General features: G+C 31.3%; 2 protein-coding genes across 2 annotated transcripts; one reads left to right on the top strand and one right to left on the bottom strand.

Annotated features, from left to right (window-relative positions):
- The first annotated feature begins 2,167 nt into the window (after positions 1-2,167).
- Positions 2,168-10,986, top strand: LOC115874264 (tetratricopeptide repeat protein 36 homolog). The gene is made up of 4 exons (XM_030889364.1): positions 2,168-2,405; positions 2,631-2,819; positions 8,764-8,939; positions 10,852-10,986. The coding sequence occupies exons 1-4, from the start codon at positions 2,303-2,305 to the stop codon at positions 10,921-10,923; spliced, it is 540 nt and encodes a 179-aa protein (XP_030745224.1). The 5' UTR covers positions 2,168-2,302; the 3' UTR covers positions 10,924-10,986.
- On the bottom strand, positions 10,935-26,191 carry LOC115874263 (translocation protein SEC62). Its single transcript, XM_030889363.1, has 8 exons — positions 26,084-26,191; positions 25,569-25,701; positions 25,357-25,509; positions 25,092-25,228; positions 24,845-25,032; positions 18,445-18,592; positions 14,119-14,315; positions 10,935-11,549 (listed from the first exon to the last, which is right to left on the bottom strand). Exons 1-8 carry the CDS (start codon positions 26,117-26,119, stop codon positions 11,417-11,419), a joined length of 1,125 nt encoding a protein of 374 aa, XP_030745223.1. The 5' UTR covers positions 26,120-26,191; the 3' UTR covers positions 10,935-11,416.
- Positions 26,192-27,897: the final 1,706 nt, after the last annotated feature.

Genomic DNA, 27,897 nt, shown 5'->3' with positions numbered 1-27,897 from the left:
GACAGAAAACAATTGAATACGTCAATCAACCCTAATTTATGTCATATACTAACATACCAAATCCCGTTTTTTTATCTGAAAAAATAAAAAAGTTATAGGGGTGAGCCACTTTTGAGACGCACCCGGTATATACTATATGTTACGATTAAAGTCCGATGTCCGGTTAATGTCGACATTAAAATATTAATGTTCGGGTTAGGTTATGTTTTTGGTTGTTTTGTTGTGTGTTGTTCTCGAGATTAACCGGGTAATGTCGACATTAAGCGGACATCGGACCTTAACCGTAACATATATATAATTTTACATATAAAATGAGGGCGATCTTTATTTCAAGGCCATCGCTGACGCCGTTTTTTTCTAATATGTTTTACTATAGGTTCATTACCACAGTATCAGAAAACTGTCTAAAATAGTTAACCGAATTAGTAATTTATGTTTTTTGTTTATGACATATTTAACTTAGTGTGATCAACTACAGGTTTGTTCCAACCCGCCGAGAACCGTCACCGAACGATCCCGCTCGTGCGCATTAATTTAAATGTGTTCCAACCGAGATTTGACGGTTATCGGACGATCCTATTTGCGTACCAACCTACCTTGGGATCGTTTAGTTACGATTTCAGAACGGTAATTTCGGTACATGGTCCAAGAACAGTTAACCTAATAGGACTGCTCATTCAGCCAAAAGTGTCCGCCAGGTGCCAGGTGCATGCGAAAACTACTCGCTTTGTGACGTCATTGTAGTCCTTGTCATGGTTATTAGTCCTTATCCGGCAACCAATAATACACACACGTGCATTATTAGTTGCCGAATGCAATACGTTCATTATTTAGTTTATTTATTTAAACACCTTATATGTATGCAGTATAGAAAATTAACTGTATAAATCGTATTAAATACTCGGATAATGCATTTTTAAGAACAGCAGTTCCCAACATCACCTTTTGCAAGCATTCTTTTTAGAGTACTTCCATATTTTGCTTTAAAATAATTAATAAACAATATCGTAGGCACTTAGTAAGCACTTTGTCACAATCCACAACACAAAATGAACGTATTTATACACTCTATAGCTCTAAAAACTTTAAAGACACCTTTTTCACATTTAAAATTGACAAAATAATTAACTCAAAATTTCTCAGCTGTTATTTTTATAAGTTTACCATAGGCAACTAAAAATACACACTATCATGACAAGGACTACAATGACGTCACAACTGTCAACTGAAGCGCGGGAAGAGGCGAACGTACGTCGTATGAGGATGAGCAATTCTATTACTTTATCGTTCTTGTACATGGTCCAAGTTGAGAACTGTTTGGGTTGATTTGCGCAATAAAGCATATTGGCAGGGATTATCGATTTTTAACAGCTGATTCTAGTCCGGCGTCCGGCTGATGCTTCTGTCTTGGTTATTTTTTACAAATTCGAATACGTGTGCGTTTTACTTTTGCTTGTGAGTTTGTGTGGAGTAAATCGTTCGGAAATTTTAATTTTTTTTTTATTTATAAAATAATGTTCAAAGATTCTACCAATGCAATGAAATAACAGGATCATAAAAGAGAGGATAGGTAAGTGAGTTAGTGAGTATACAGTTGAAACAACACTTACCAACAATTACTGGATTCTGATTCTCCATTTTTCCACGATTTCGAAACGATCCAGAAATGTTGGTTGGAACAAACCTTACATTTAACAAGTTTTTGACTGGTTTGGATGCTCGTGGGAACAAACCACGTATAGTCAAACATGGATTTTTTTATCAAGTTCAAGTACTCAAAAGATATATTTAAACTTAAAAACTCTGTGCATCGACGGTACCGCTAATAATTGTCTATCCAGTTTATGTAATAACAGTTAAATAAAAATTTTAAAAACTAATATACTGCGACTTAAATAAGGTAATTAATAATGTTTAATTAAAATGCAAAAATCAAGTTTCAGAAATTAAAATAACTTACAATTTTAATAAAATATGATTCTCAGAATCACTTTTATGAAATAAATATTACAGATTTATTAAATAATATATAAAGATAATTTATAAATATACTTTTATAAAGAAATTTGTTAATTTTACCTTTTACGTATATATTTAGAAATACATCTACCATTTTATATCAATAAACTTATTACTAATAAAAATGTTAACATATTCAAATTTTATTTATTACGGAACTTGTTTTATAAAAGCCATCTAAAAACAGTAAACAAGTTTCTGCATATGTTTATGTAAATCATGATAAAATAAATCTGATAATCTCTTAAACTACCTATCGCCTTATTTTTAATTCACATTTAAAATGGAGAAGTTGAGTGATCACGATAAAGCCGTCCTAAATTGTATTTTTAATCCAAACTTGCCTATTGGAGAAGCCGAAATTACCAATAATGTCGATATTCAAGGTAAGATGCACAGAAAGTATTCATGCACAGAAAGAGTCAATTTAAATAAAAACAAGAAACTATGTCGCATCTAATCCAATTCAATGCAAAAACTAACGCAGAAGTCATTTTCTCTAAACTGATTAATACAAAAATCTTATATGATACGTACTTTTTCTGTAATTGTTTTATTAACTTAAAGAGAAACTATAACTAACTACGAGTATACTTGATATTATTTATAAGATAGTGAAGAATGCACCGCCAAAAATTTGGAAACAAAGCAAATGGAACTAGAAGCTATACAACTGGCAGAGCAAGGAAAACTTCAAGAAGCTATAAAACTCGTAAATAGCGCAATTGATGCGACACCAAACCGACCTTCGTTGTATAACAATAGAGCACACATACTACAATATTTGAGGCAATTTGATGGTGAGTACTTAAATATTAAATTGAATTCGATCTACTTGGCAAATTTAATAATATTTATTGAGGTGATAAAAAATGTATCTAGGTATATTTGATATCAATTAAACTTTTAGTTACGTAATCGAGGGCGCGATTTTTAAATTCATTGTTGCCAACCATGGACGCATATTCGGCGCCAAGCTGACTAACTGGAATTTATATTTCGCGCTGTGGATTCAGGTGGTAGTAGCTCTGCTGTAAAAAATGTCAAGTTGCCGCATTTATTTATTTACACAATTTTGCCTAGATAAGGTGTACTATAAGTAATAGCTTCATAATCTTCAGTAAATTTTGAATATTTTTTGTTAGAGCCATTTTCCCCTATCTACCAAAATAAAGTGGTGGGGGAAGGTTAGATCTGTTTTTATTTAAATATTAATAACTCTGGACTGGATGATCGGAATCCAACAAGTGAGGGCTCGTTTAAAAGAGCGTTTCTTACTCTATATTGTACCATATAAACAATAATAATAAGCTTTTGAACGGAGACGCTAGGGGGCGTTGTCTTACAATTAATAAACATTGCGCATTTTTTCAAAAAAATTAAATACAATACTATATGTAATTTTAGCTGATAGTAAAGAGTAGTAAAAGCTTAAAAATTCAGCGAAAACCGCATCTTGATATCTTCTTTTAAACCCAAGATATTAGCAAAATTATAATAATTACCAAAAAATAAGCCCTTAATTGCCTTATTTTTACAACACGGTATCAGTAGCCCTCTTAATTATGCCCATTCTAACAAAAAAATATGATAGAAACAGTTAGTTTATTTTAAAATCGACGAAATACCAGAATACCATAATACCAGAGGTATTAATATCTAATAATTAAGATATTAATAACAGTGAACAAGAAACGATGATTCAGTGAAGTCATGGTAGGCTTTGGAAAAAAGTTGCTTTTGACGTAATAGTATAAACGTCAAATTGTTATTAGATCAACATTTTGATAGTCTTATCAGTGTTTTTTATCTTTTGATTGCTTTTTCAAAATGCCTTTATTATTTGAAATAGTTGAAGTTGTTGGCATTTTGAAAAAGCAATCAAAAGATAAAAAACACTGATAAGACTATCAAAATATTGATCTAATAACAATTTGACGTTTATACTATTACCAAAGCTATTACGTCAAAATCAACTTTTTTCCAAAGCCTACCATGACTTCACTGAATCATCGTTTCTTGTTCACTGTTATTAATATCTTAATTATTATTAGATATTAATACCTCTGGTATTCTGGTATTTCGTCGATTTTAAAATAAACTAACTGTTTCTATCTTATTTTTTTGTCAGAATGGGTATAATTAAGAGGGCTACAGATACCGTGTTGTAAAAATAAGGTAATTAAGGGCTTATTTCTTGGTATTTATTATAATTTTGCTAATATCTTCGGTTTGAAAGAAGATATCAAGATGCGGTTTTGGCTGACTTTAAGCTTTTACTACACTTTACTATCAGCTGCTAAAATTACATATCCTATTGCATTTAATTTTTTTGAAAAAACGCGCAATGTTTGTTAAACTGTTAGACAACGCCCCCTAGCGTCTACGTTCAAAAGCTTATTATTATTGTTTATATGGTACAACATAGAGTAGGAAACGCTCTTTTAAACGAGCCCTCGCTTGTTGGATTCCGATCATCCAGTCCAGAGTTATTAATATTTAAATAAAAAGAGATCTAACCTTCCCCCACCACTTTATTTGGTAGATACTTCCCCCACCACTTTATTTGGTAGATAGGGGAAAATGGCTCTAACAAAAAATATTCAAAATTTACTGAAGATTATGAAGCTATTACTTATAGTACACCTTATCTAGGCAAAATTGTGTAAAAACTCCATTTTCATATTTTCTGTTGCAGTTGCGCCCCCTAGCGGTCGTTCTACAAACTTGAAAATAATTTCCAGCAATTTCTCATAGCCCCTTTAGTCATGAATATTTTTTTCCGTAAACCCTACGGCTAATACTTTCCAAGATACAGCCGAGAGCTATTCTTAGTGGGACACCCGGTACAAGATAGTTTAATAGTTGAAAAAACGCATCGCAACTTTATTAGAATATTTTGAACGAGAAAGCGGTAGTAATGGCCCTTTATTTCCCTTAAGTGCTGTTAAGAAGGTGAGTTTTGTTGATGTAAATAATAAATGTTTATATATTTATAAATAATTTATTTTTGTTTCCTAAAATATTTTGATTAAAAGAAAATATATAAAAGTAGGCAACGCCGTGCCGGTCAAACTTAATTACATGACTAAAAGTTTATTTGATATGAACTGTAATTTGTCATATAACTTTGGCCACATTCCCAAAGTTTGCAATTCGACTACACAAGTTAGCTTACGTAAATAAAAATGTCTTCAAAATAATTGTTAAATTTACGTCATTATGCATTTCGTAAATGACTGTACAGGGTGTCCATAGGATGTCCCATTCTGGTTAAAATCATGCGGTATCTCCGTCAAGATGAGGATGCGGTTTGTACAAACCTCTCATACTTTTGTGGCAAACGGAAGATGCTGTAAACAAAATGTTCAAAGCCTATAATGTTCGGAGCTACAGGGTATTTTTGAAAATTTTGCAATTTGAGACACCTCAATATACCGGGTGCGTCTCAAAAGTGGCTCACCCCTATAACTTTTTTATTTTATCAGATAAAAAACGAGATTTGGTATGTTAGTATGACATAAATCAGGATTGATTGACGTATTCAATTGTTTTTAGTCACGTTCTGTTTCACCGGGAATGAGTACAATTTGAGATTTTTAAATGGCACCCTCGGTATTTTTTAATTTATTCGATAGAAATAAAACATTCTGAATAGATTGACATATAATATGTCAACTTTTGACATATTCGCTCAAAAACAAATTGCATTTTAAAATTCAATCTAGAGTGGCATAGCTGTGTTAAAAATACTAATTTTTAATCAGGGAGCCTTGGAAAAATAGATTTGATATTCTAATGTTATTCGTGTCTTGTCCTGGCCGGTTAAAAGATACCCAAATCGTATTTTTAATCATATTTATTTTTTTCAAATGAAACGAGGGTGGCTCATTAGCATATTTGGAAAAAGCATTTTTTGTCAATAATTTGGTACCCCACACTTCGTATTTCGAGTCAAATTGTCGTTATGAATCGCAAGTTGCAATTTCAAATAAATCATATTCAAAAATGTCAAAAGTTGACATATGATATGTCATTCTATTCAGAGTATCATTTTCTAATGAATAAAGCAACAAAACAAAGAGGGTACCATTTAAAAGTCAAAAGTTGTAGTAATTTCCGGTGAAACAGGAAGTGACAGAAAACAATTGAATACGTCAATCAATTCTAATTTATGTCGTATATAAATACACCAAATCTCGATTTTTAATCTGAGAAAATAAAAAAGTTATAGGGGTGAGCCACTTTTTAGACGCACCCGGTAGCGTATTTTGAAAGGCTCTAATGCTACAGCACGCCTGCATATGACTGCGTGTGTAAGAGTGAGCAATTACGAGAGAGACACCTGCATGTGCTGTACCGCTTGTGGGATTTTAATCGCGCTCAGCGTTACAGCACATAATTCGCAATAATTATCGAATTGTAACATAATCTGTTGCCAAACTAAGGTTGAATTTTCACTTGTATCATATTCGATAATTGTAGTGGGATGGGACTTACTCTGTTCCTAGTACAACTACAGAAACAGAAAGTGTACGCTATACCATAGATCCATTAATAGGATGGTGTAGCTGTTACTCTGGAAACTCGGGGGCATTCTGTAAACATCAGGCTCTTATTAAGCAAAATAAAAACACTAAATCACCACAATACACCAAAACACTTTTACTTTTACACTGGACGCGCGTTTCGCTAACCATGTTAGCATCATCAGCAGATGATTATAAACTTTATAATCTTAATTATAAACTTTATAATCTTAATTATAAACTTTATAATCATCTGCTGATGATGCTAACATGGTTAGCGAAACGCACGTCCAGTGTAAAAGTAAAAGTGTTTTGGTGTATTGTGGTGATTTAGTGTTTTTATTTTGCTTAATAAGAGCCTGATGTTTACAGAATGCCCCCGAGTTTCCAGAGTAACAGCTACACCATCCTATTAATGGATCTATGGTTGTGATTGATTATAAACTTATAATCATCTGCTGATGATGCTAACATGGTTAGCGAAACGCGCGTCCAGTGTAAAAGTAAAAGTGTTTTGGTGTATTGTGGTGATTTAGTGTTTTTATTTTGCTGTGTAACACCAAAGGTTCCAACCCTCAACTGTAATCTAAGGCTCTTATTTATAAACATTTTGAACCATTACTTCCAAACGCACCTCCTATAACAACCGAGGCGAGATACGAGCTTGGCAAACAGTCATATGTGGCAAACTGTCCACCTAAAAGTTTTTTCTTGGATTTACAACACTCTGCTGCTGACTATGACGTCATGGACACCGAATCACATTGTCAAACTAAAACCTTTAAATCATTGGATTCTGAATTTAGTAGTCTCCATGATACTAATTCAACTCAAACACCAATACAAACGGAGATTACTGAGTACCACGGCGCTCGAAACAGCGCAAAAGTAGAATTTGAAAGAGTTTTGCACTTACTAGGAGATGATGAAAGCCTCCATACCAATGCTTTCATATCAATTAGTCCTAAACTGTCAAAAATCTACACAAAACAGGAAGCTTTACAATTCATTTACTCCTTCAAAACGTCAGTCCAAAAAGTAAAAAAGGCGGGAAGATTAAAGTCCAACCATCGTCACTCAGTCGCATACGCACTGGCATCACAAGGGGTTCATGACGTGTACCATCTGGGAGACCACCAAATCGCACCAGCATAGAAAAACTCAGGTTAAGCGGCAAAGAATTTTGAAACAAAATATAGCAGCAAACTTGCCGCATGCTAAAATACACTAATGAGTAAGTTTAGTAAGCAATAAAGATCATAATCATGAATTATATTTGATTTATTACCATTTATTTTATTTAATGTGCTGTAACGCTGAGCGCGGTTAAAAATCCCACAAGCGGTACAGCACATGCAGGCGTCTCTCTCGTAGTTGCTCACTCTGACACATGCAATCATATGCAGGCGTGCTGTAGCATTAGAGCCTTTCAAAATACGCCACCCGGTATCATTGCGAAAGAAAAATGTTTCAAATAGAACTTTTTCTCATTTCTGTTTTTCTCTACGAAAATCATAACAAATAAACTATCAGTCGCCTGATTAAGCTTGACCGGTACAGCGTTGCCGGCTTTTACATATTTTCTATTAATCAAAAGATTTTAGGAAACAAAAATAAATTAATTATAAATATAAACAGTTATTATCTACACCAACAAAACTCACCTCCTTAACGACTCTTAAAGGACGTAAAGGGCCATTAGTACCGCTTTCCCGTTCAAAATATTCTAATAAACATTATGCACTAAAATAGGCTGTAAAAGAACAGTTAGTGTTAGTAAAAAATTTAAGCTAAAAGTATCACAACACTATTTAAACTAAAAACTCGTAATACACAGTTTGTACATAAACTATCGCAAAAAACTCATCGCAACTTAATTAGAATATTTTGAACGGGAAAGGGGTAATAATGGTCCTTAATTTCCCTTAAGTGCTGTTAAGGAGGTGAGTTTTGTTGATGTAACTAATAACTGCTTATATATTTATAATTAATTTATTTTTGTTTCCTAAAATATTTTGATTAAAAGAAAATATATAAAAGTGGACAACACTGTGACGGTCAAGCTTAATCACGTGACTAAAAGTTTATTTTGTATGAACTGTATGTCTAACTCTCATATAAATTTTATTTATAAATTTCTAATAAGATAAGTTTTTTAGGTGGAGACCAGTTCTACTATAACCTTGTATATTCGTATGTATTATAACATTTTTAGATGCACTTAATGATTTAACCACTGCTATAAGTCTATGTACAGATCAACACAAAAAAACCTTATCACAAGCCTACACCCAACGAGGTATTTTATACAAGCGTAATAACAAAATTGAACTGGCCAAGGAGGATTTTGAAAATGCTGCAAGATTGGGAAATAAATTTGCAAAATCTCAGGTGAGGTAACCATAAAAATATATCCATATATATATATATACATACCTTTGAATAAAAAGACTAAGGATGGAGCATATCAAAAATCTTAGGTCCACCGCGATAGGCCTCAAATATGGCCGACTTAAATTCCGGTTTCTCAGTGCCGTTCTAATTTTATTTAAAAAATGTAAAATTATGATGTAGGGTAGACGTGGGGTAGACTCAATAATTTTTTTTTTATTTTACATTGTGAATAAATGTTGGTAGTTATTTTGTTATAAAAATATAAAATTCTAATAAAAATAGATAAGTTATAATAATTATTTATAACCATAAACATCCGATACGCTACTGAAGCAGGTAAGTCAAATTGACGTATCCCAATTCGGTTACCATGACTAAAACTGCCCATGCTAAATATGTCTATCTTTTCTAAATTTTCATAACAACCCACTTAGAAGTCAATAATAATGTGTTTTATGAGCGGAATTCATGTATTTTTTGATAGTTACTTACTTTTAAGAAAAATACAGAATAAAAATGTAAATGTTGTTCAAAATTGAAGTCGCCATATTTATATTCTGAATGACATTTAATGCGGTGTTGCCAGAGTGTGTTGAAATTCCAAACCAAGGTTATTAATTATAGACTAATTTATTTTTTTATTTATTTAGAGTTGTTGGTAACAGCGATCAAAATACGCCTACGGCGTATTTTGATCGCGTTGGTTAGTCTTTGGTGTGTTTTGGTATTTTTTTTTGATTTTCGATACACAATTAACGATAGACTTTATATAGTGGCAACACTGCCTAACCTTGTCAGAATTTGTCGCTGTCACCTGTCAAAATAAGCATTCTGTGGTTCATCTGTGGTCAAAATTCCTCCGCAACGTCAAATAGTACCAAAATGTTTATTTAATATTTTAAAAAATACGGGATAATCAGCAAATTTTATTATTGAAAACAACATATTGAAACTGGTCTTTTTTGTTAGTATTTTCTTTTTTTTGATTTTCGATGTGCAGTTTTCGCCAGGGGACCTCTAAATTCTTTGACAAGTAGTAAATAAAAGCAAAAATGCAAGAAAAAAAATATATAATTAGTTAATTTAAGTGAATTTCATAAATGATCGGTTTACTACACGTATGTATATTATATAGTCACTTACTAGCGAAAAGTTGTTCCATTATTTCACTCGATTTTTGCCGCACGCTACACAACTAACTATTTTAGAGTCTTTTTTGATAAATCGCTATAGTATCACTGTTAATTTAAGTTCTGCCACAATTTCCATCTAGATTTACTACCTTTATACAACTATCAGTGGTAGAATAAAAAATAAATAACATAAAATAAGCTCCGTAAAGACTGACAAATCCACAAAATTTCACATCAAATTCAAATGTGTTAAATGAATCGTCAAACAGAACTGTCAAGGATCCCCACCCTAGAGTCCTTTTTCCGCCCACCATGCCAATACATGGATAGCATTATGCTCCTTCCTGAGTCTTCTTATTCAAAGATACATACATACGTTTATATTATAGATAGACTATGAAAAACAAAAATATGAAGCAATTATATACCATACGATCGAAAAAAATGGCGTCCCGGTAGCCTTTCAAATGAATATTGAGGATAATTTCTATCGAGTTGACAATTGTTTTAAAAACTGACGTAAAAGAATACCAAAATTGTTATTTAAATAGAAAAAAAAGACAAATATATTCAGTAAAAATTATTTTTTTTTAATAGATTTGTCTGATTCTTTTCTAAATTAAATGATTTTTGACAAATGTTTATATCAATTTTCAATCAAACCTTTCATACTTTTAAATTCATCTCATTTTCTACTTTTAAATTCATGTCATACTTTTTTCATAATTTTAAAATTTTAAAGTGAATTTTTTATAATTTTCTCTTATTTTTTTCAGCTAATTGAACTGAATCCATATGCCGCATTATGCAACCAAATGCTTAAACAAGTAATGGATCAATTAAACTAATAAAGATGTAAGCAGTTTATATAATTTTATTTTAATATATTTTCATGTAACTAAAAACTGAAATAGATTACTACAAAGATAAAAATAAATGCAATTTATACTAAAAAGCGCATTATTTCAATACCTCTCAGATCTTTAAACTAGAAAAATATACAAAAACATTTAAAACGCGAATCTGTTAAAATAAAATATGCGTGCGGCTTATCTTTAACATATAATAATATATAATCTGACTATTATATATTCCATGTAAAATCTAACACTTTTCTGTTCCATAACCTCAAAAAAACCCCATATAAATATTACATATTTCTATATAAATTTTATGTGTAACTTTAGAAGGTGCTAAGTCAAGGTATGTATATTCAATGTGGTAAAATGAATAGTTCGTTAATAAAATTTATATTTCACTTTAACAAAATAAAACATACATATAGTTTCCAACCAGTATTATCGATTTATCTCTAATTTCCTAATATTACCCTAGTTTTATTTAAGACTCCTCCAGTTCGTTATGGTCAACAATTTCAAAATCTTTGCCGGTACTTGATTTAGATTCCGTTTCGCTTTCCGATCCAGCGCCATCCTCATTTTCCAGCTGATTATCATCCAAAGAACTAAGTAATCTACAAGAAAAATAACAAATACACTATACAATTCTCCATAATTTGATCATAAATATTTTGCAAATAATAAAAAAACTATACTGTTTTACGATTCAGGAAAGATTTCGATAGACGATGACACATAAAAGCAGATGGCGTCTATACCGATCCATTTATTTCAGTAAAAAAAGTTTCTAATAATTTTTACGTTAACTATGATTGGGTTTATACTAAGGGTCGGCATTTCTGGTCTTAGGTGCCGATTTTCGTGTGCACGAAGAGTACGGTCAACATACTTAGTAAAATAAGATGTACTGAATAAAGACAGAATAAGGCAAGTATTTTTCCAAGCGCATGAAATCTAGCGTCAAATTAAGTGATTATGTAATAAATACTTCGTATTTTTGCTCTCTCCGACTTACTAGATTGCCGTAGTGATTCACTCCTACACATGTAAACGCCGACCCAAGGTTTCGCTTGCCAGCAGGGTATACCGTGCTGGTAACTCTTACTTTTGGGTCGGTATTTACATGTGTAGAAGTAAATCACAAAGGGATCTTATTAAGTCAGAGTGAGAGAAATGCGACAGTGTGCTGTTGCGGCGTTGCCACATTTCTCCGGTACGCCTTTCCCTATCAAGTAACGTAAAATCACGATCGTAAACCGCTTATTTTTAAAATACTTTTTTTTTCGAAAAAATAACTAGATAAAATCATTAGATATGTTTCCGAGCATCTGAAATGGAATTATAAGGATATATCGTTAGGGTGTCCATCTTTTTTATAACGTGATAATTTAAAAACTCAACTTTTTAACACATAACACGCGATAACTCAAAAACCACTTTATATATTAAAACTATTTTTTTATTTTGAGGTTCGGATCTTTTACAAGATGTTTAAATGAGAAAAATTCAATAGGCTTGTTTTTTTCTTCATTTAAAATTTAAAAAAAAACGTCCATTTGCTTTTAGTTTTAGTGCATATCAATTTTCAGCAATCATATAACTTTTTATTTATAAAGATTTTCACATAGACAGTATGCGAAGAAAATATAGCATAAATTATAAGAGAGTTTTTGAAAAAAAAACTAAAATCAATTATTTCTAACGGATTCCGAGATATCGATTTTTGAATTCAGAGTTCTAATAGCGCGACCACTGTCGAACACCAACTCAGTTCCGCTTATTTTTACCAAAAATGCAAGTGTTTCTAACCTGCACTTAAAAATTTACAAGCTATAGGGAAAATTACAACGACTCGTTAATAAATAAACAAATAAAGTCAATTAATAAATAAACAAATAAAGTAATAAATAAACAAATAAAGGTCAAAAGGTATAAATTGCAGTGTTTTTCAGTTCGAAATATTTTGTTTTACTTATTCTGTGTTCTGTTTATTCCTGTGCAATATTAAGACTTTATTTGTACATAAGGTTATACTGATAAATACAGGGTCCGGCAATGGTGCGTCGGGCATCTGTAGCTCCTAGAATAAAAAACTTGAGCATCTTGTCTATAAGTGTGAGTGGATTGGGATGATTTTTTTTAAATGGAATACCCTGCATATTATTGCATTTTTGGCTCTTTCAACGGTAAAATACGAGAGAAAAATCACTGGGTGGCTTTGATACAAATTTACTGTGGAAAATACCATATGAAATACAAAAAAATTTCATTTTTTAATTCTCCTTCTATTGAAAAAATAATATACATGGTGTTCCATTCAAAAAAAGGAGAAATATTATTTTATATTTTAGAAAGTTTGGCGTAGAATTTTGAACATCCTGTATGATTTACGATGACCATATTTACGGCAAAGTAAGTTCAAACCATCTAAAGTAAATACCTAATATAGTTTTAATTTCATGACTATTCTTGTATTTTTAATATTTTTTTGAGAAAGGCTGAAAAATATATATTTTTTATGTATTTATTAATATCTCTGAAACTATCGAAATATGTTTACTCATATCTTAGGGTTATGTAAAGTGATCTAAAAGGAAGCCAAAAATGCAATAATATACAGAGCGTTCCGTTTAAAAAAATAATCCTGATGCACTCACACTTTTTGAGCCACCCTAGAGAAGTTAAACTATTTTCTTGAAATACATCCTTGTACATACTTTAGGTCTACATTCGAACAAAATTCCTAAGTTTTTTATTTGGTTTGCCAGGAGCTACAGATGCCCGACGCACCATTGCCGGACCCTGTATAATAATAAATGCAGGAAGTTCCTTGAAGTTTGAAAGTAAGAAATGGTTGTTTTTATGGATTTTGTGTTGTATGTGGTTTTTTGTTTAACACATACCTTTGTTTGTTTTGTATTAACACACACCCTAAAATATTGGTTTTAAATAAAATAATTTTCATATTTTTTTTCAGTTTTATACATTTTTTTTCATAATATTTGAAGTAATCATTTGTCACTAAAATTTTAAATATATTGAATTCCTATTATACCTATATATAACTTATTTCTTTGTAAAATAAATAAACTACTTTGAAATTAAAATGACAGAGAGGTCTATCATTGTCAAGGATTTTGTCGTTGAACAGACTATAGAAACAATGATAATATTCATATTTACTTTTTTCCTTCTTCACTGCCGAGAGTTTCCACGCCCTTCTCCAATTTCTCTTTGCCATCTTCTGATTCTTTGTCTTCTTCGGCATCCGAATCCTTATCTTTCTTTTTCTTCTTCTTCTTTTTATCTGCACTAGATGATCCGGGACCCCTGTATTCATATTTGTATAGAGGCCAGAAGGAAGCTAAGATTCCAACATCCTGAAAGAAATATCAATACACAAAACCGTTAAAATGCCATTATATATACTCTGTTTTTTTTTCTCAGGCAAGATTTCGACAGACGATGACAGAAAAAAAGCAGATGACGTCCCATACCAATCTATTTATTTTACTAAAAAAAGTTTCTAATATTTTTTAAGTTAACTATGGATGGGTTTAAATATAAATCCGTCATGCGTCGTCTCTTGTTGTTTTTAACCAGTTTTGGTTTATTTTAAAAATGACAGTTCATATTTTAATTTTATTGGTTTGACGGAACGATGAACGACAAACGGACACCGATGCGTATGAACTCCGCTTTAGATTTTTGAATCCTGTCAAAGTCTTGCCAAATTATAGGTTATAATTTTGTGTCAACTTATGTCAAATACCCTGCGTTTTGGAAGATGATGCATTTTGATTCGTGTTATTACGTGTGTTTTGTGTCTTTTGAAGTCAAGTGGAGGAAAAATCGAGGGAAAATTAACTGTAACCCCAGAACACAAGTCTTATAAACCAATAAAGTTACCATCAATAAAGTTTGTATACCATCTCGTCGTAGATAAGTGCATCTCGTTTATGGTACAAGGATTGTACTAAACATATACTAAAAACTGGAGTAGCTGTAAAATATCGACATCACACGATAGGTAAATAATGGATTTTAGTAGGTACTGCAGAAAAATAATGTCAAAAGGTACTGGTTCAAAAAAATTAAGATTAAAGTTAATTAATCAACCTTTAAGGTATAAAATTCGGTAAGTGTTATTATTAATAAAATAGTTTGGTTTATTTATTCCTGTGGATTATTACAAATTTGTATTTGTACATAAGTTATATTGATAAATATAATAATAAATGCGGGAAGTTTCTTGAAGCTTGAAAGTAAGAAATAGTTCTTTTTTATATTTTTTGGGTATGTGGTGTTTTGTTCTTGTTTGTTTTGTATTAACACATACCGTTTTTTTAATAAAATAACTCGATTAAATTTTTATACAGTATTTTTCTCACAATATCACGACAATATTTTGAAGTAATCACTTGTCAGTCAAAGTTTAAATATATTAATTTATATAGTCAGTTAAAGTTTAAATATAATTAATTTCCTGCTATGTGTTCCAATCATTGTACCAACTTATTTCTTTGTAAAATAAAATAAACTACTTTGTAATTAAAATGACAGACACATCTATCACTGTCAAGGATCTTGTCGTTGGACAGACATGGGACAGACTATACACTTCTCATAATTTTTTCTCGTTTCGACATTGATTGAATGATTTAAATAGTGGGCTATTCTAATTTTGTTCCTTTGATTGGTAATAAATTTAAGAAATTCAAATATTTATAGGCTGTTAGCTTTCGAATATTTATCGGCAGACATAGCGTCCACACAGACCAAAAATTAAATAATATTAATAATTTTTTGACGATATTTAAATTCACACGCATATTAAAATATCATAAATTAGTTTAAATTGAAAAAAGTGTTTGTTGGGAGGTACCAAGATACACAATAAAACACATCTGAAATTAAAAGTATGAAGCTGTACAGGGTGGGTCAAATTCGACGCTTTTAAATGGAAACACCCTTTTCTATAGCAGATAGACGAAAACTAATATCGGTGTCTGGAGCCCAATTTTCATCAAAAACATGATGGTGAAAACCGCACATCAATATCTGTTACCGTTTAGGAGTTACGGGGTGTTTTTCAAAAATGTGCATTTTTAACACATCGCTATAACTTTTTTGCTATGGAAAATTTTGTATTTCTATGAGAACATTTCCAAAGCACCTTTTTACGTAGAATTTAATGGTAAAAGTATATATTTTTTAAAATTAATAATTTAAGAGTTATCAACAGAAAAATTGATTTTTTATTTGGGACACCCTCTATATTTTTTATTAACCGAAAAGAATTTAAAATTACCTTTCCAAAAATATAGCACACTTGATATTTTGTTATATTCCCCTTCGAAATATAGACTTTTTAAAAGTTCGCCACTTTTAACTAGTAGGCTTTGGACCCCTTATTGATATGCCCTTAATGGAACTCGAAAACATATATTTCCAGCAAAAAGAGTCACCGCCTCAGAACGCTGAAGTTATCAGCAAATTTTTGCAGCCAATTTCAAGAATAATTGAATAGCTAACCAAGATCCCAGCCGTTGGCCGTCGAGGCCACCTGACTTAGTGCCCATGGATCTAATCCTATGGATATATTTGCGGAAGAATAAAGGTTCCTTATTCTTCCGTATAATCTAGACAAGAATTAGAAATACTTAGCAGTTATGAGAGGGTATCTTTCACCCCTACTGAGTTAATGAATTCCGCGAGAAATGTTCAGAAACGGCCCCGTCTGTCCATAACAGAAGATGGTCGATATAACAGAAGACGGTCGAACACCTGCAGCAAAATCTCATGTCTTGGTTTGCTATTTATTTTTATTGTTATCAGATATAGTTTAAATGTGTTGATGTTGGTTAAATATATTTTAAATTGTTATAAAATTTTGCATCTCTCATAGCAAATATTATTTTCGTTTTAATTGATGCTTACAGCTAGAATTTTTTTGCATTACAGCCGGTGCCATTCAAAGCCTACTTATTTAAAGCGGGCGAATTTTTGTATACTCTATATCTCGAAGAGGAATCGAGCAAAATATCAAGTGTGTTATATTTTTAGAAAGGTAATTTTAAATTATTTTCAATAAATTAAAGATATACAGGGTGTCTCATATAAAAAATCAAATTTTCTGTTCATAATTCTTAAATTATTAATTTTAAAAACATTATACTTAAACCATTAAATTCTACGTAAAAAGGTGCTTTGGAAATGTTTTCATAAAAATACAAAATTTTCCATGGCAAAAAAGTTACAGCGATTTGTTAAAAATGCATATTTTTGAAAAACACCCCGTAACTCCGAAACAGTAACAGATATCGATATGCGGTTTTCACCAGCATGTTTTTGACAAAAATTGAGCTCCAGACACCGATATTAGTTTTTGTCTATCTCCTAGAGAAAAGGGTGTTTCCATTAAAAAGCGTCGAATTTGACCCACCCTGTACATATTTTTTATAAATTTAAAAGAAAAAATGAACCTTTCTATGGGCTTCCATCTTAGTTTGTTACTTCCTGGTTAACAATATTTTGAAATCGTAGAACTATACTTTTCTGATATTTAATAAATAATTAAATGATTGAAATCCTCTAGCGAGGGGAAGGAAACACAACCTCACAATCTTTAAATTATTTATTTTAAAAAATAATTTTTGTTAAGTAATGGGGCAAAATTGGGGTAAAATTATGGTAAATGGGGTCAAATGGGTATTAAATGGGGTAAACTTATTTTTTAAAACAAATAATTTAAAAAGATTGTGGGGTTGTGTCTCCTTCCCCTCGCTAGAGGATTTCCATTTATTATGAACCCACACTGCGTTAATGAACGTTTATTTATTAAATAATTAAATAGGGATCAAAATTGCGGTTCTGTATTGATTAAAAGTTACTTCGCCGATTACGTTCAATTTCTAACCTTGTTTTAAATGCCAGAATAAAAATAAGCCGTGATTATATAAGTGCTCCTTTTCCATGCCGAACACTATAGTTGTTTTCAAAAATAGTTTTTTTTAAACGGAAAATATGTTGACTTCATGAATAACAAAGTCAAAACTTGTAAATTTTCAAAAGGATAAAGACAAGCTAAAAAATTGACGTCAATAAATTGGCATAAATTTACTAAAAAAATCTGAATGACAATCTGTTCTAGCATCAATAGTAAATACTAATCCTAAAATCCTCTAACACAATATTAATACCAACTATTTCAATGATTGTTGATCACCCCGTATATTATGGTAGACGAGCGTTACCTTCGACCAACAACGTTATTTGATTAAAAATATAAATTAATATTTATTATTTTAACGTCAGTGCAAGTACCGTATGATCGAATAAAAACGGCTCAACGATGGCTATGAAATGAAGATCGCTGTCATTTTATATGTAAAATTATATGGGAAATGTCATCGATCGTCATTTCCAAGCCAACTGGACGCTGGTTTTTTTCGATCATACGGTACTTATATTACTATAAAAAATGGTATGTAAAAAACTCATACTAACTTCCGTCAAATTAGGTAAAATCCATAAGTGGTGCCTGCCAAGAGTTACAATCCATATCAAACAGAAGAGTATGAACCGGATTACTGCCATAACAATAATGGATACAAGGATACAAGCTGCAGCAACGCTTAAGTAATACACGCCCAATCTAAATAAAAGAAAGAAATTAATAATCAATGAATAAAAAAAAACTAAAAAAGGAGTGTTGACTTTTCTCTTAACAAATTTGAAATATGCGTTTAGTGCTTTTCTGTAATTATTCTTTATTATTTCATATTAATTTTATAATTGGATTTATACAAAGTGTATAAAACTGGAGAGACATTGTGTCAGGACTTGAAATATAATGCCATAAAACAAAACCAGCAAATTATTGAGTCTACCTAATAATTATTTAGAATTAATGCAAAAATAGTCATTTTTAATTAAATAACAATTGCCCAATAACTTTCCTCAAAATACCGGGTGCGTCTCAAAAGTGGCTCACCCCTATAACTTTTTTATTTTTTCAGATAAAAAAAGGAGATTTGGTATGTTAGTACAAAAATTAGGATTGATTGACGTATTCAATTGTTTTCGGTCACTTCCTGTTTCACCGGAAATAATTACAACTTTTGATTTTTAAATGGCACCCTCAGTATCTTTTTACTTTATTTAATAGAAAATCTCACTCTGAATCGAATGACATATTATATGTCAACTTTTGACATATTCGCTCAAAAACAAATTGTATTTTAAATTTCAATCTAGAGTGCAATGGCTATGTTAAAATCACTAATTTTTAATCAAGAAGCCTTGGAAAAATAGATTTGATCGTCTAATGTTTTTAGTGCCTTGTCCTGACCGGTTAAAAGATGCCCAAATCGTATTTTTAATCATATTTCAATTTTTTCAAAGGGAACACAGGTGCTAATGCACAAATTTTAGGAATAATTTGATACCACACACTTGGTATTTCAAATCAAATTGTCATTATGAACCGCATGTTACAATTTCAAATAAACCATATGCAAAAATGTCAAAAGTTGACATATGATACGTCATTCTATTCAGAGTGCCATTTTCTATTGAACAAAGTAAAAAATACCGAGGGTGTCATTTAAAAATCAAAAGTAGTCATTTCCGGGGAAACCGGAAGTGACCGAAAACAGTTGATTATGTCAATCAATCCTAATTTATGTCATATACTAACATACCAAATCTCCTTGTTTTATCTGAAAAAATAAAAAAAGTTATAGGGGTGGGCCACTTTTGAGACGCACCCGGTATAGAGCAATAAATATAATGACATAATTGTGAAAACTGAAGAAAGACATCAAAAATTCCTAATCATTACAGCGCGCAATAGCCGGCCATACACGACAGGTATTTTTCGCAGATTTGTCCTGTGTCACTGATCAATCCTTCCTTACCCGCACGTTAGTGCTCTCTAACGGTAGCGGCCAGTTGAAAGGTTAGAATCTTTGAGGGTTTTGTACCGACGGGATAAATCGTTTGAAATATCTGCCTGTTAGTGTGCGCTGTGGAGTGAGATCCTTTGCCTTCGTGTTTTTCATATTTTTGTAGTTAGTTTTTTTACAAGAGCTTGTAAACATTTTAACAAGAATTTGAAGTACTCATTTGCAGATAATTTTTAAAATTTCTCATTTTTTAAGTTCAAGTATATTTATTCTATATCTATTCCCATACTTTTGTCTTTCTTGAACCCATTTTTTTTCACTTAGATTGACTTATTTTTTTATCATTTTTTTTTTCACAAATTCTGGCATACACATCCCAATAATGCCACTTTTTTTCCTTCTCCATCTTTTACCGAAAATCTGCTGAAACTATGCGAGTATAAAATATCTAACCCGCAGTTCACTCCCTTCAAAATTTGAGGGAATGTTGAGGGAAACTAGGGAATGCAATCCCGCAAACGCGGGATCCCTCTGTGATTCCGCGGGATCAAATTTGCGAGATTTACCGTGCGGGATCTGCGGGATCGACACCAGGGGATTCCCCTTACGGCTTGGCCATTAAAAATAAGTGAAACAAACAGGTTAGTTATTAGATTTATTTCTGGCGTGCGTAAGGGTACGAACATAGTGGAGGCAGGTTTCTGCTTTCCGGCAACCAGCGCCGTCTCTGGGCACCTATTCTTGACCACTCGCATCTTCAAATATCGCTCACATCTCGCATCTCCGAAACAGCCATATAACCATATAACAATACACGTGATGCGTAACTTTGCGTATATGCAACACGTGTATTGTTATATGGCTTTTTCGGAGATGCGAGCAGGGTTCGGAAGTAGTTAATTAAGAGGAAATTTACCTGATTAACTAACCTAACCTAACCTAACCATATTCAAACGCCGCGCCGGCGCTACACATAGGGGTATTTGGTCTATAAACCTGGCCAAAAGTGATATTTTTTTATTTTCATTTTTTATCTTAACTGAATACAAATCTATAAATACTAAATGTAAGCACGTTTATTGGCTTTTTTTAAGTCGTAAGTTGAAAATAAATAATATATTTCAGTTGTAAGTACGAATGATCTTGAGTGTATTCTGAATATTTCTCAGATTATAAAATAGTGGAACTGCTTGTAGTGCTTTTTTTGCAAATTGTTTATAATAACTGTCATGATGGTTACAGAGCCAGCTGACAAGTCCTGTTTTATGCATATTTTTATTTTGTAACGTTTCCTTCTATTCTATTTCTTTATAATGTTTTATATTTAAAAAATCAGAGGCATTTTTATAAGGTGTAAGACTATTCGGCAATATTCCGCATGGAAATTAGTATCCGTTCAATGCTTAAAGTCTCCAGCTTTGGAATATGTACAAAAATCTTGCCAATATTTGCCACTGCCAAAAAAAACATTGATTTAAATAGATTCTTAAAGGAAATAGTCTTTACCCTATAACACGCATCCTCGCTCAAATATCGTCTATAATATACAAAGTACTTTCTTGTTCTAGCATCCTCATCCAATTGCTTGGTTTTGCACAGAATGGCCCTATATGATCGGTGGAAAGGGTTTCAGAGTAGAGGAAAAAATATTGTGTAGGAAAAACAAAATGGGATTCCATATTAACACCCTCTCCTCTAATAATTAATATTACTAGCAAAAAAGCAAAAAAATCATAAAACATAATTTTGGCCAACTTTTAGTTCTTAATACACTCTGTGCGCAGTCGGCGCGAGCAGAAGCAGAAATAAAATAAAACGCCTATGAACGCTGATTGACGGCGCCTACCTGCTTTCACTGTGAACTAGCCGATTTGATAACACGCTTTAATTTTTCAAGGTTATAAGCGCGAGGCGGCGGGCGCGGCGCTACTATGTACCCATATACAGGGTGTCCCAGAAATAAGTGCAAGTATTTTAACTTAACTGGTAGTATAGTTCAAAACACGCCTATGAGGTTTTTTTTGCTAAATTTTTTTTTGAAAAGTCGGAATTTTTTGGATTTTTTTTTAGTTTTTATTTAAAAAAAATAATTTCTTGATAATATGGCAACATAGGTAGTGTATTAAATTTACAAGAAAGAAAATCCAGAAAAATCCGGTGGTTCTCAAAATTTTAGCAAAAAATCATTTTTTTGGAAATTTTCAAAGTAAAATAACTCCGTTATTTTGGACTTATTTGAAAAACGATAAAGAGAAAATATGTTTCTTTTATCGAGATTTACCACCCCTTAAAATACTTGCACTTATTTCTGGGACACCCTGTTTATAACAATACACGTAATGCGTATATGCAAAGTTGCGAACGATGTCAAGAATAGGTACTCAGATTGGCGCCGACTACCGGTAAGCGGCAAACCTGCTTGCACTGTGTTCGCACACTAAATGAAGAAAAGCATTTAACTAGTACTTGTGGACAATTTCGTCAAATAAACTGCCGGACATAATTATTATATAGACAAGCAAAATTTTAGGGTAAATTTAAAGTTGAATATCTCTTGAACTAAAAAAGATTTTGGGATGCGGTTTGGACCAGGTTTTAGATGCATCTATTGTGATTAAGATACTATGTGATTTTCGAAAATATATTTAGCGAATTCTCGTATACAGGGTGTTTTATGAGTGTGAAAATTTGGTCAAGAATCTTTTTTACCGCAAATTTAGTTTTTAAAAAATCGAAATTTTTACCAAGTACGACTATTCTGTATTGAAATTAGAAAAAACAATTTGATCGGTTTTTTATTTTTTTTGTTTTAAGTAAAATACGACGTTTTTTCGAAAAATATGCATTTTTAGTCATACGATGGTCCTAAATGGTACAAAAAGGTTTGTACATTCTGCATATGTCAAAAAATTATTGATATAGAGCGTATCTAAAAGCAGATAACTAACACAAATTGAAAAAAAACCTTCAACATCAGAATAATACTTTTATTTATAAAATAAGTAGATAAATTATAATAAAATTTAAATTTATTTAATATTAAATATATTTTTTAACACCCTGTATACATCGGTCCAAATTTCTGTTCAGCTAGTTTAAGATACACGTTGTATCCAGTAAAATATTGTGGAATATGCAAAATAAGAAATAAGGAATTCTTTTTGTGTGCATTTATACAGTCAAATGTATGACTATAAAAATGCATATTTTTCGAAAAAGAAAACTCGTATTTTCCTTATAAACAAAAAATTTAAAAAAAAAACACCATATTAATTTTACTATTTCAATACAGATTTATTCGTTGCCTACTATAGTTAAAATTTCGATTTTTCAAAATTGTAAATTTTCGGTAAAAAAAACTGACCAAATTTGTACACTATTATAAAACACTCTATATACGAGAATTCGCTAAATATATTTTCGAAAACCACATAGCATTTTAATCATAATCCATGGTTAGAATTAAGCGTGCGCAAAGTTTTCACATAAAATAAAACAAGAAGTTAATAGATAAAGACTTCTTATTTTATTTGTTATTTTATTTGGCTGTATGAACGCATGTACGGTATCCCATATAACCAACTTTCTTATTTTATTTTATTTTATTCTTATTTTATTTTATTTGGCTGTATGAACCCACCATAAGATACACGCTGTATCAGTATATTGTGGGCCTATGCAAAATGTACAATGCCTTTTGTACCATTTAGGACCAAATGTATGACTATAAATGCATATTTTTCGAAAAAAACTCGTATTTTCCTTAAAACAAAAAATTTAAAAAAAAACCAAATTATTTTTTCTTATTTCAATACAGATTAGTCGTACATAGTTAAAATTTCGATTTTTCAAAAATTGTAAATTTTCGGTAAAAAAAATCTTGACCAAATTTGTACACTATTATAAAACACTCTGTATACGAGAATTCGCTAAATATATTTTCGAAAACCACATAGCATTTTAATCATAATCGATGCGTCTAAAACCTAGTCCAAACCTCATCCCAAAATTGGAGAGAGAAAAGAAGAGCATTTATTGTTTACAATCCCGCAATTTTGCGAAACCGCGGGATTGATTGCTTTAATCCCGCGGGCTTGCGGGATTGAGTTTTTGGTGCGGGATTGCATTCCCTATTTGTAACTAACTAGCCGATCTGTCCCTTCACAGACCAATCCCGTTAAGAAAATGAGAGATTTGATATTTACCGTTAGTAGGCAATGAAAATTCTATCCCCTCGCAGACCAGATCGGCGGGATTGGAATGACAGATCGAGCAGCGGGACAGATCGTTTGAAAATACCTCTCGTGTGTGCCCGCCTAATAGTTTCCAGATTTCCAGCAAATTATGAAATTTGTTTAAATTTACTTTTCTACTTACTACTTTTTGAATTAAATTATAATACATTAAAATGTTTTCTTTTTATTAGAAATATGTATATTATATTACATTTTTACATTTCTCTATTCTTTTTTAGTTGGTATTTGTTTGTTGGAAGTAAACAGTTCAATTGTAAATTTTGAGACAAAGTGGTTTTCTTTTTTTTTAAATATAGCACGGTTTCTTTTTCTGTGGGTTTATAGATATTACAATAACACATTTTTATTACAAATATGTATATATGTATTATCAACTATTATTAACATTGACTGTGTAAATGTAAAAACCAACAATCAACAATCAATCAAACAAACAACCACAAATTATTGAGCCTACCTAATAATTATTTAGAATCAATGCAAAAGAGTCATTTTTAAATTGTCCAATAACTTTCCTCAAAAACATATTAATTTATAAATTAAAATTATAACAATAAGAAAGCGCTTTAAAATAACCCAAAGATTGATGATAGCATCTTCTTATCTTTGGTAGTATCTTATTATCTTTAAATATTATTCAATAACAATTGTTATTAAGTGGAAACTTTTACTTTAAATAATATGATTTGAAAAATCAATATTAAATAATTATTAGTATAAGATATAAGATGATAGTTAAAATACCTGACTGATGGTGGCCACAATGGAAACAGACATACTCCGATAGCACCCAACACTAAAAGAGTACCAATAATCCAATAATAAAATGGAATCGGATCATAAATCCAGACATATGCGTCCAAACTATCCACAAACCTCTGATCTTTGTGCATATCGAGCCTAATTTTCTTCTTCCGTTTTTCCTTCTCTGGCTAGAAATGTTATTAGAAAATTATATTTTGTGAATTAAAGCATTTAAATGATTAATTACCTTTTCAGAAGCATCCTTCCCTTCTGCTACACTGTTCTCAGCATCAGTGCCTTTGTTTTGTTCCTTTTCTTTTGATTTTTTCTCTTCATCTCCAGATTCCTGTTCCTTCTTTTTAATACTCTTTTTTGCCTTAAGTTCTAAATTCAAGATAAAAATATATTCAGTTTGGTATTCAATCTCTAGATTGTTTACTTAAGATGTTTACCCACTCATCAAACAACTTAAATATTTTAATATGAAGATTTACCTAATTATTTTAATATACCTTGTTCAGATACTGGAACTTTACGAGCACGATGGTAAAACTTATGTTCTAAAAGTATATGCAGATAATTTACAATGTCTTCTCTCGTATGAAACAATGGATTGTCTCCTTTAGCATAATTTGACTCCAAAAGAGCATCAACAGCCCTTTTTCCTATTAAACATAAATTATACTTTGTATAATACCATATAATTAATTGTACTATATCTTACCAGTAAAATATTCAACATTATGATTCAAAAATTTTGTTTTCTTTATGGGCACATTTTTTCGCATCCATGATGCTATTTTAAACTCTTCCTTTGTAGGCTTATCCAAAGCCTCTTCACCTGGAGGAATATACTCCTAAATTTAGACCATGACAACATTAACATTTTTTAATACCAATCATTCATTAGCATACAAATAAGAGAAAGAAATTGTAGCTAATTGATTTTTAAAACAAACAGCTTTAAAAGAAATATGTTAATATGTAATGTAAAAGTATTTTCCCCAAAATACAAACTTAGAATAATAAAATTAAACAGTAAACAACAAACTAAGCAATAAAAAATAACTGTTTAGGATCTACAATTAGAGCAACGTCACTTTAATCTGTAACATAACTGTAAAAACACTTTAATATTAAAAAATATATATTTTATTTCAAAGTTACTTTCGATATGAATTGGATGGATGATTTAAGACTTTAAGAGATTACAGCCGTAATAATACTTTTTAAACTTACATCTTTACGTTTACTTTTTCGCTTTTTCTCCGCCATTTTCAATTTTTGCTTTTCACTGTGATTTTGACATTTGTGAACTTTCAATCAAGCAAGACATCGAGCAATGTTGCCTAATCTGCATATAACAATACCAATACCAATATAACATTAACAACATAGGGGTGACAGTGAAATAGGAAAATTGGAAACAGTCATTAGTGTCATTCCTGTCATTCTCCTCACGACAAGTATGGCCGCCTAGACAAGGACAGCATTGTTTTTGTCTAACTATTGTCTAACTTCACAGTTTAGAATTGACAGATTTCAGTTTCAGAGACAACTTCAGATTTGTTCTAGAACACATTCGAAAATTGTGTCGAAAATATTCGACGCCATTTTAATTCATTCCGTTTAGTTTCGTTTTGGAAGTTCAATTTAATATTTCGGCTGAAATTTATAATTATAAAGGTAATAAAGTATATAAAATATATATTACATGAAGAATCCTGGAGAAAATGACGTTTCTGCCGTAGTAGGTATGTCCCATGTATATGAAAAATAGGTAGTAAATAAACACTGTTTTTACATTTTTTAGATGCAAGAAAATGGTGTTATAATCTCTTTGATCGGCGATTTTTTTGAAAATGGAAACAATTTACAGCAAGGTAAGATCATTTTTAACTATAGCCAACATCATTTATCTCCAATATGTGCGATTTATTGTCAATAATGCAATAAATCGGACTGATAATCTGATTATGTTATCCGACTAAAAGTCTCTTTTTGCTTCTTTTTGATTTATAAGCCAGGTCTCTTTGGGAATAATGGACGCTTTTTTAAACAGTATATTTATATTTTATACCTATTGATATTTTTAGATTGTTAATTTTAGTATAAAAAAATTTGTTTTTCTGTTTTCAGGTTTTTGTATAAGGCTCCCGTTTTCATGTCCCTGTGTCCGTTTTCTGTCCTTGAAGTCTGCGAATACGTGTGTTTATTTACAAATTACTGTAAGTCATGCTTATACCTTAACTAATTTACGTTAAAAGTACATATAATTAACTAATTGGTATTGAAACAATACAATCCTCTATATTTTTATGTTTATTTAGTCACGTTGTTCCATACTTCAAATAAATATATGTGAATAAATTATTTTTTGGTTTTATTTATGAAAAGAAAAAATACAAAATACATTTGAACTGAAAGAGGGCCCGCTATTGAATAACCGGAAACGGAAATGAAAATTAAGCCATCATGTCAACCTGTCAATTGGAAAGTTAGTTCTCCAGACGACAACGAAGGCTTTCGGTGGCGTATCGTGTTTCCACGATTTAACACAGAGTTGACACTTCTTTCTAGTTAATTATTTTATGATTAACAATACCCATCCCAAGAACTGCTTGACAATAGAAACTGCTTTAAAAAACAGTATCGAAGGGCAATTAAAGTCGCGAAAAGGGAATATAATGATAGACTTATTTCTAACTCAACAAATAAGTCAAAAAGTATTTGGAAAATCGTGAATAACAACCGTGCAAACAAGCAGAAACAAAATATCTCAATGACAATTGGTCCCGATGCATTTAATGATTTTTTCTCTAGTGTGGCGGATGTCTTGGTCGGAAATGGACAGTGTTCTACACAAGATATTCCATTTCGGATTACTCATCTGCCGGATGAGGAATTCAAGTTCGGAGATGTGGGTTTTAATGAGGTCAGGGACGTAATACTTAACTTAAAAAATAAAGATTCGCGTGACAAATTTGGGTTCAGTGTTAGGATTATAAAGATGATAAGGGAGCTTATCCTTATACCGCTAACAAAAATAATTA

This window comes from Sitophilus oryzae, unplaced genomic scaffold (assembly GCF_002938485.1).
Source record: "Sitophilus oryzae breed Bouriz unplaced genomic scaffold, Soryzae_2.0 scaffold_125_pilon_pilon, whole genome shotgun sequence".
NCBI lineage: Eukaryota > Metazoa > Arthropoda > Insecta > Coleoptera > Curculionidae > Sitophilus > Sitophilus oryzae.
Note: the sequence above shows the minus strand (reverse complement) of the source record. Positions and strands in the feature narration are given on the sequence as shown.

Bases quoted from the DNA above. Each gene is read 5' to 3' on its own strand.
- LOC115874264 (XM_030889364.1), top strand. From the start codon at position 2,303: ATGGAGAAGTTGAGTGATCACGATAAAGCCGTCCTAAATTGTATTTTT. The intron at 2,820-8,763 runs GTGAGTACTTAA...TAACATTTTTAG, and splicing joins ATATTTGAGGCAATTTGATG to ATGCACTTAATGATTTAACC. The intron at 8,940-10,851 runs GTGAGGTAACCA...TATTTTTTTCAG, and splicing joins ATAAATTTGCAAAATCTCAG to CTAATTGAACTGAATCCATA.
- LOC115874263 (XM_030889363.1), bottom strand. From the start codon at position 26,119: ATGGCGGAGAAAAAGCGAAAAAGTAAACGTAAAGAT. The intron at 25,702-26,083 runs GTAAGTTTAAAA...GTCTAAATTTAG, and splicing joins GAAAAAGTAAACGTAAAGAT to GAGTATATTCCTCCAGGTGA. The intron at 11,550-14,118 runs GTAAATATGAAT...TTTTTCTTGTAG, and splicing joins GGCAGTGAAGAAGGAAAAAA to ATTACTTAGTTCTTTGGATG.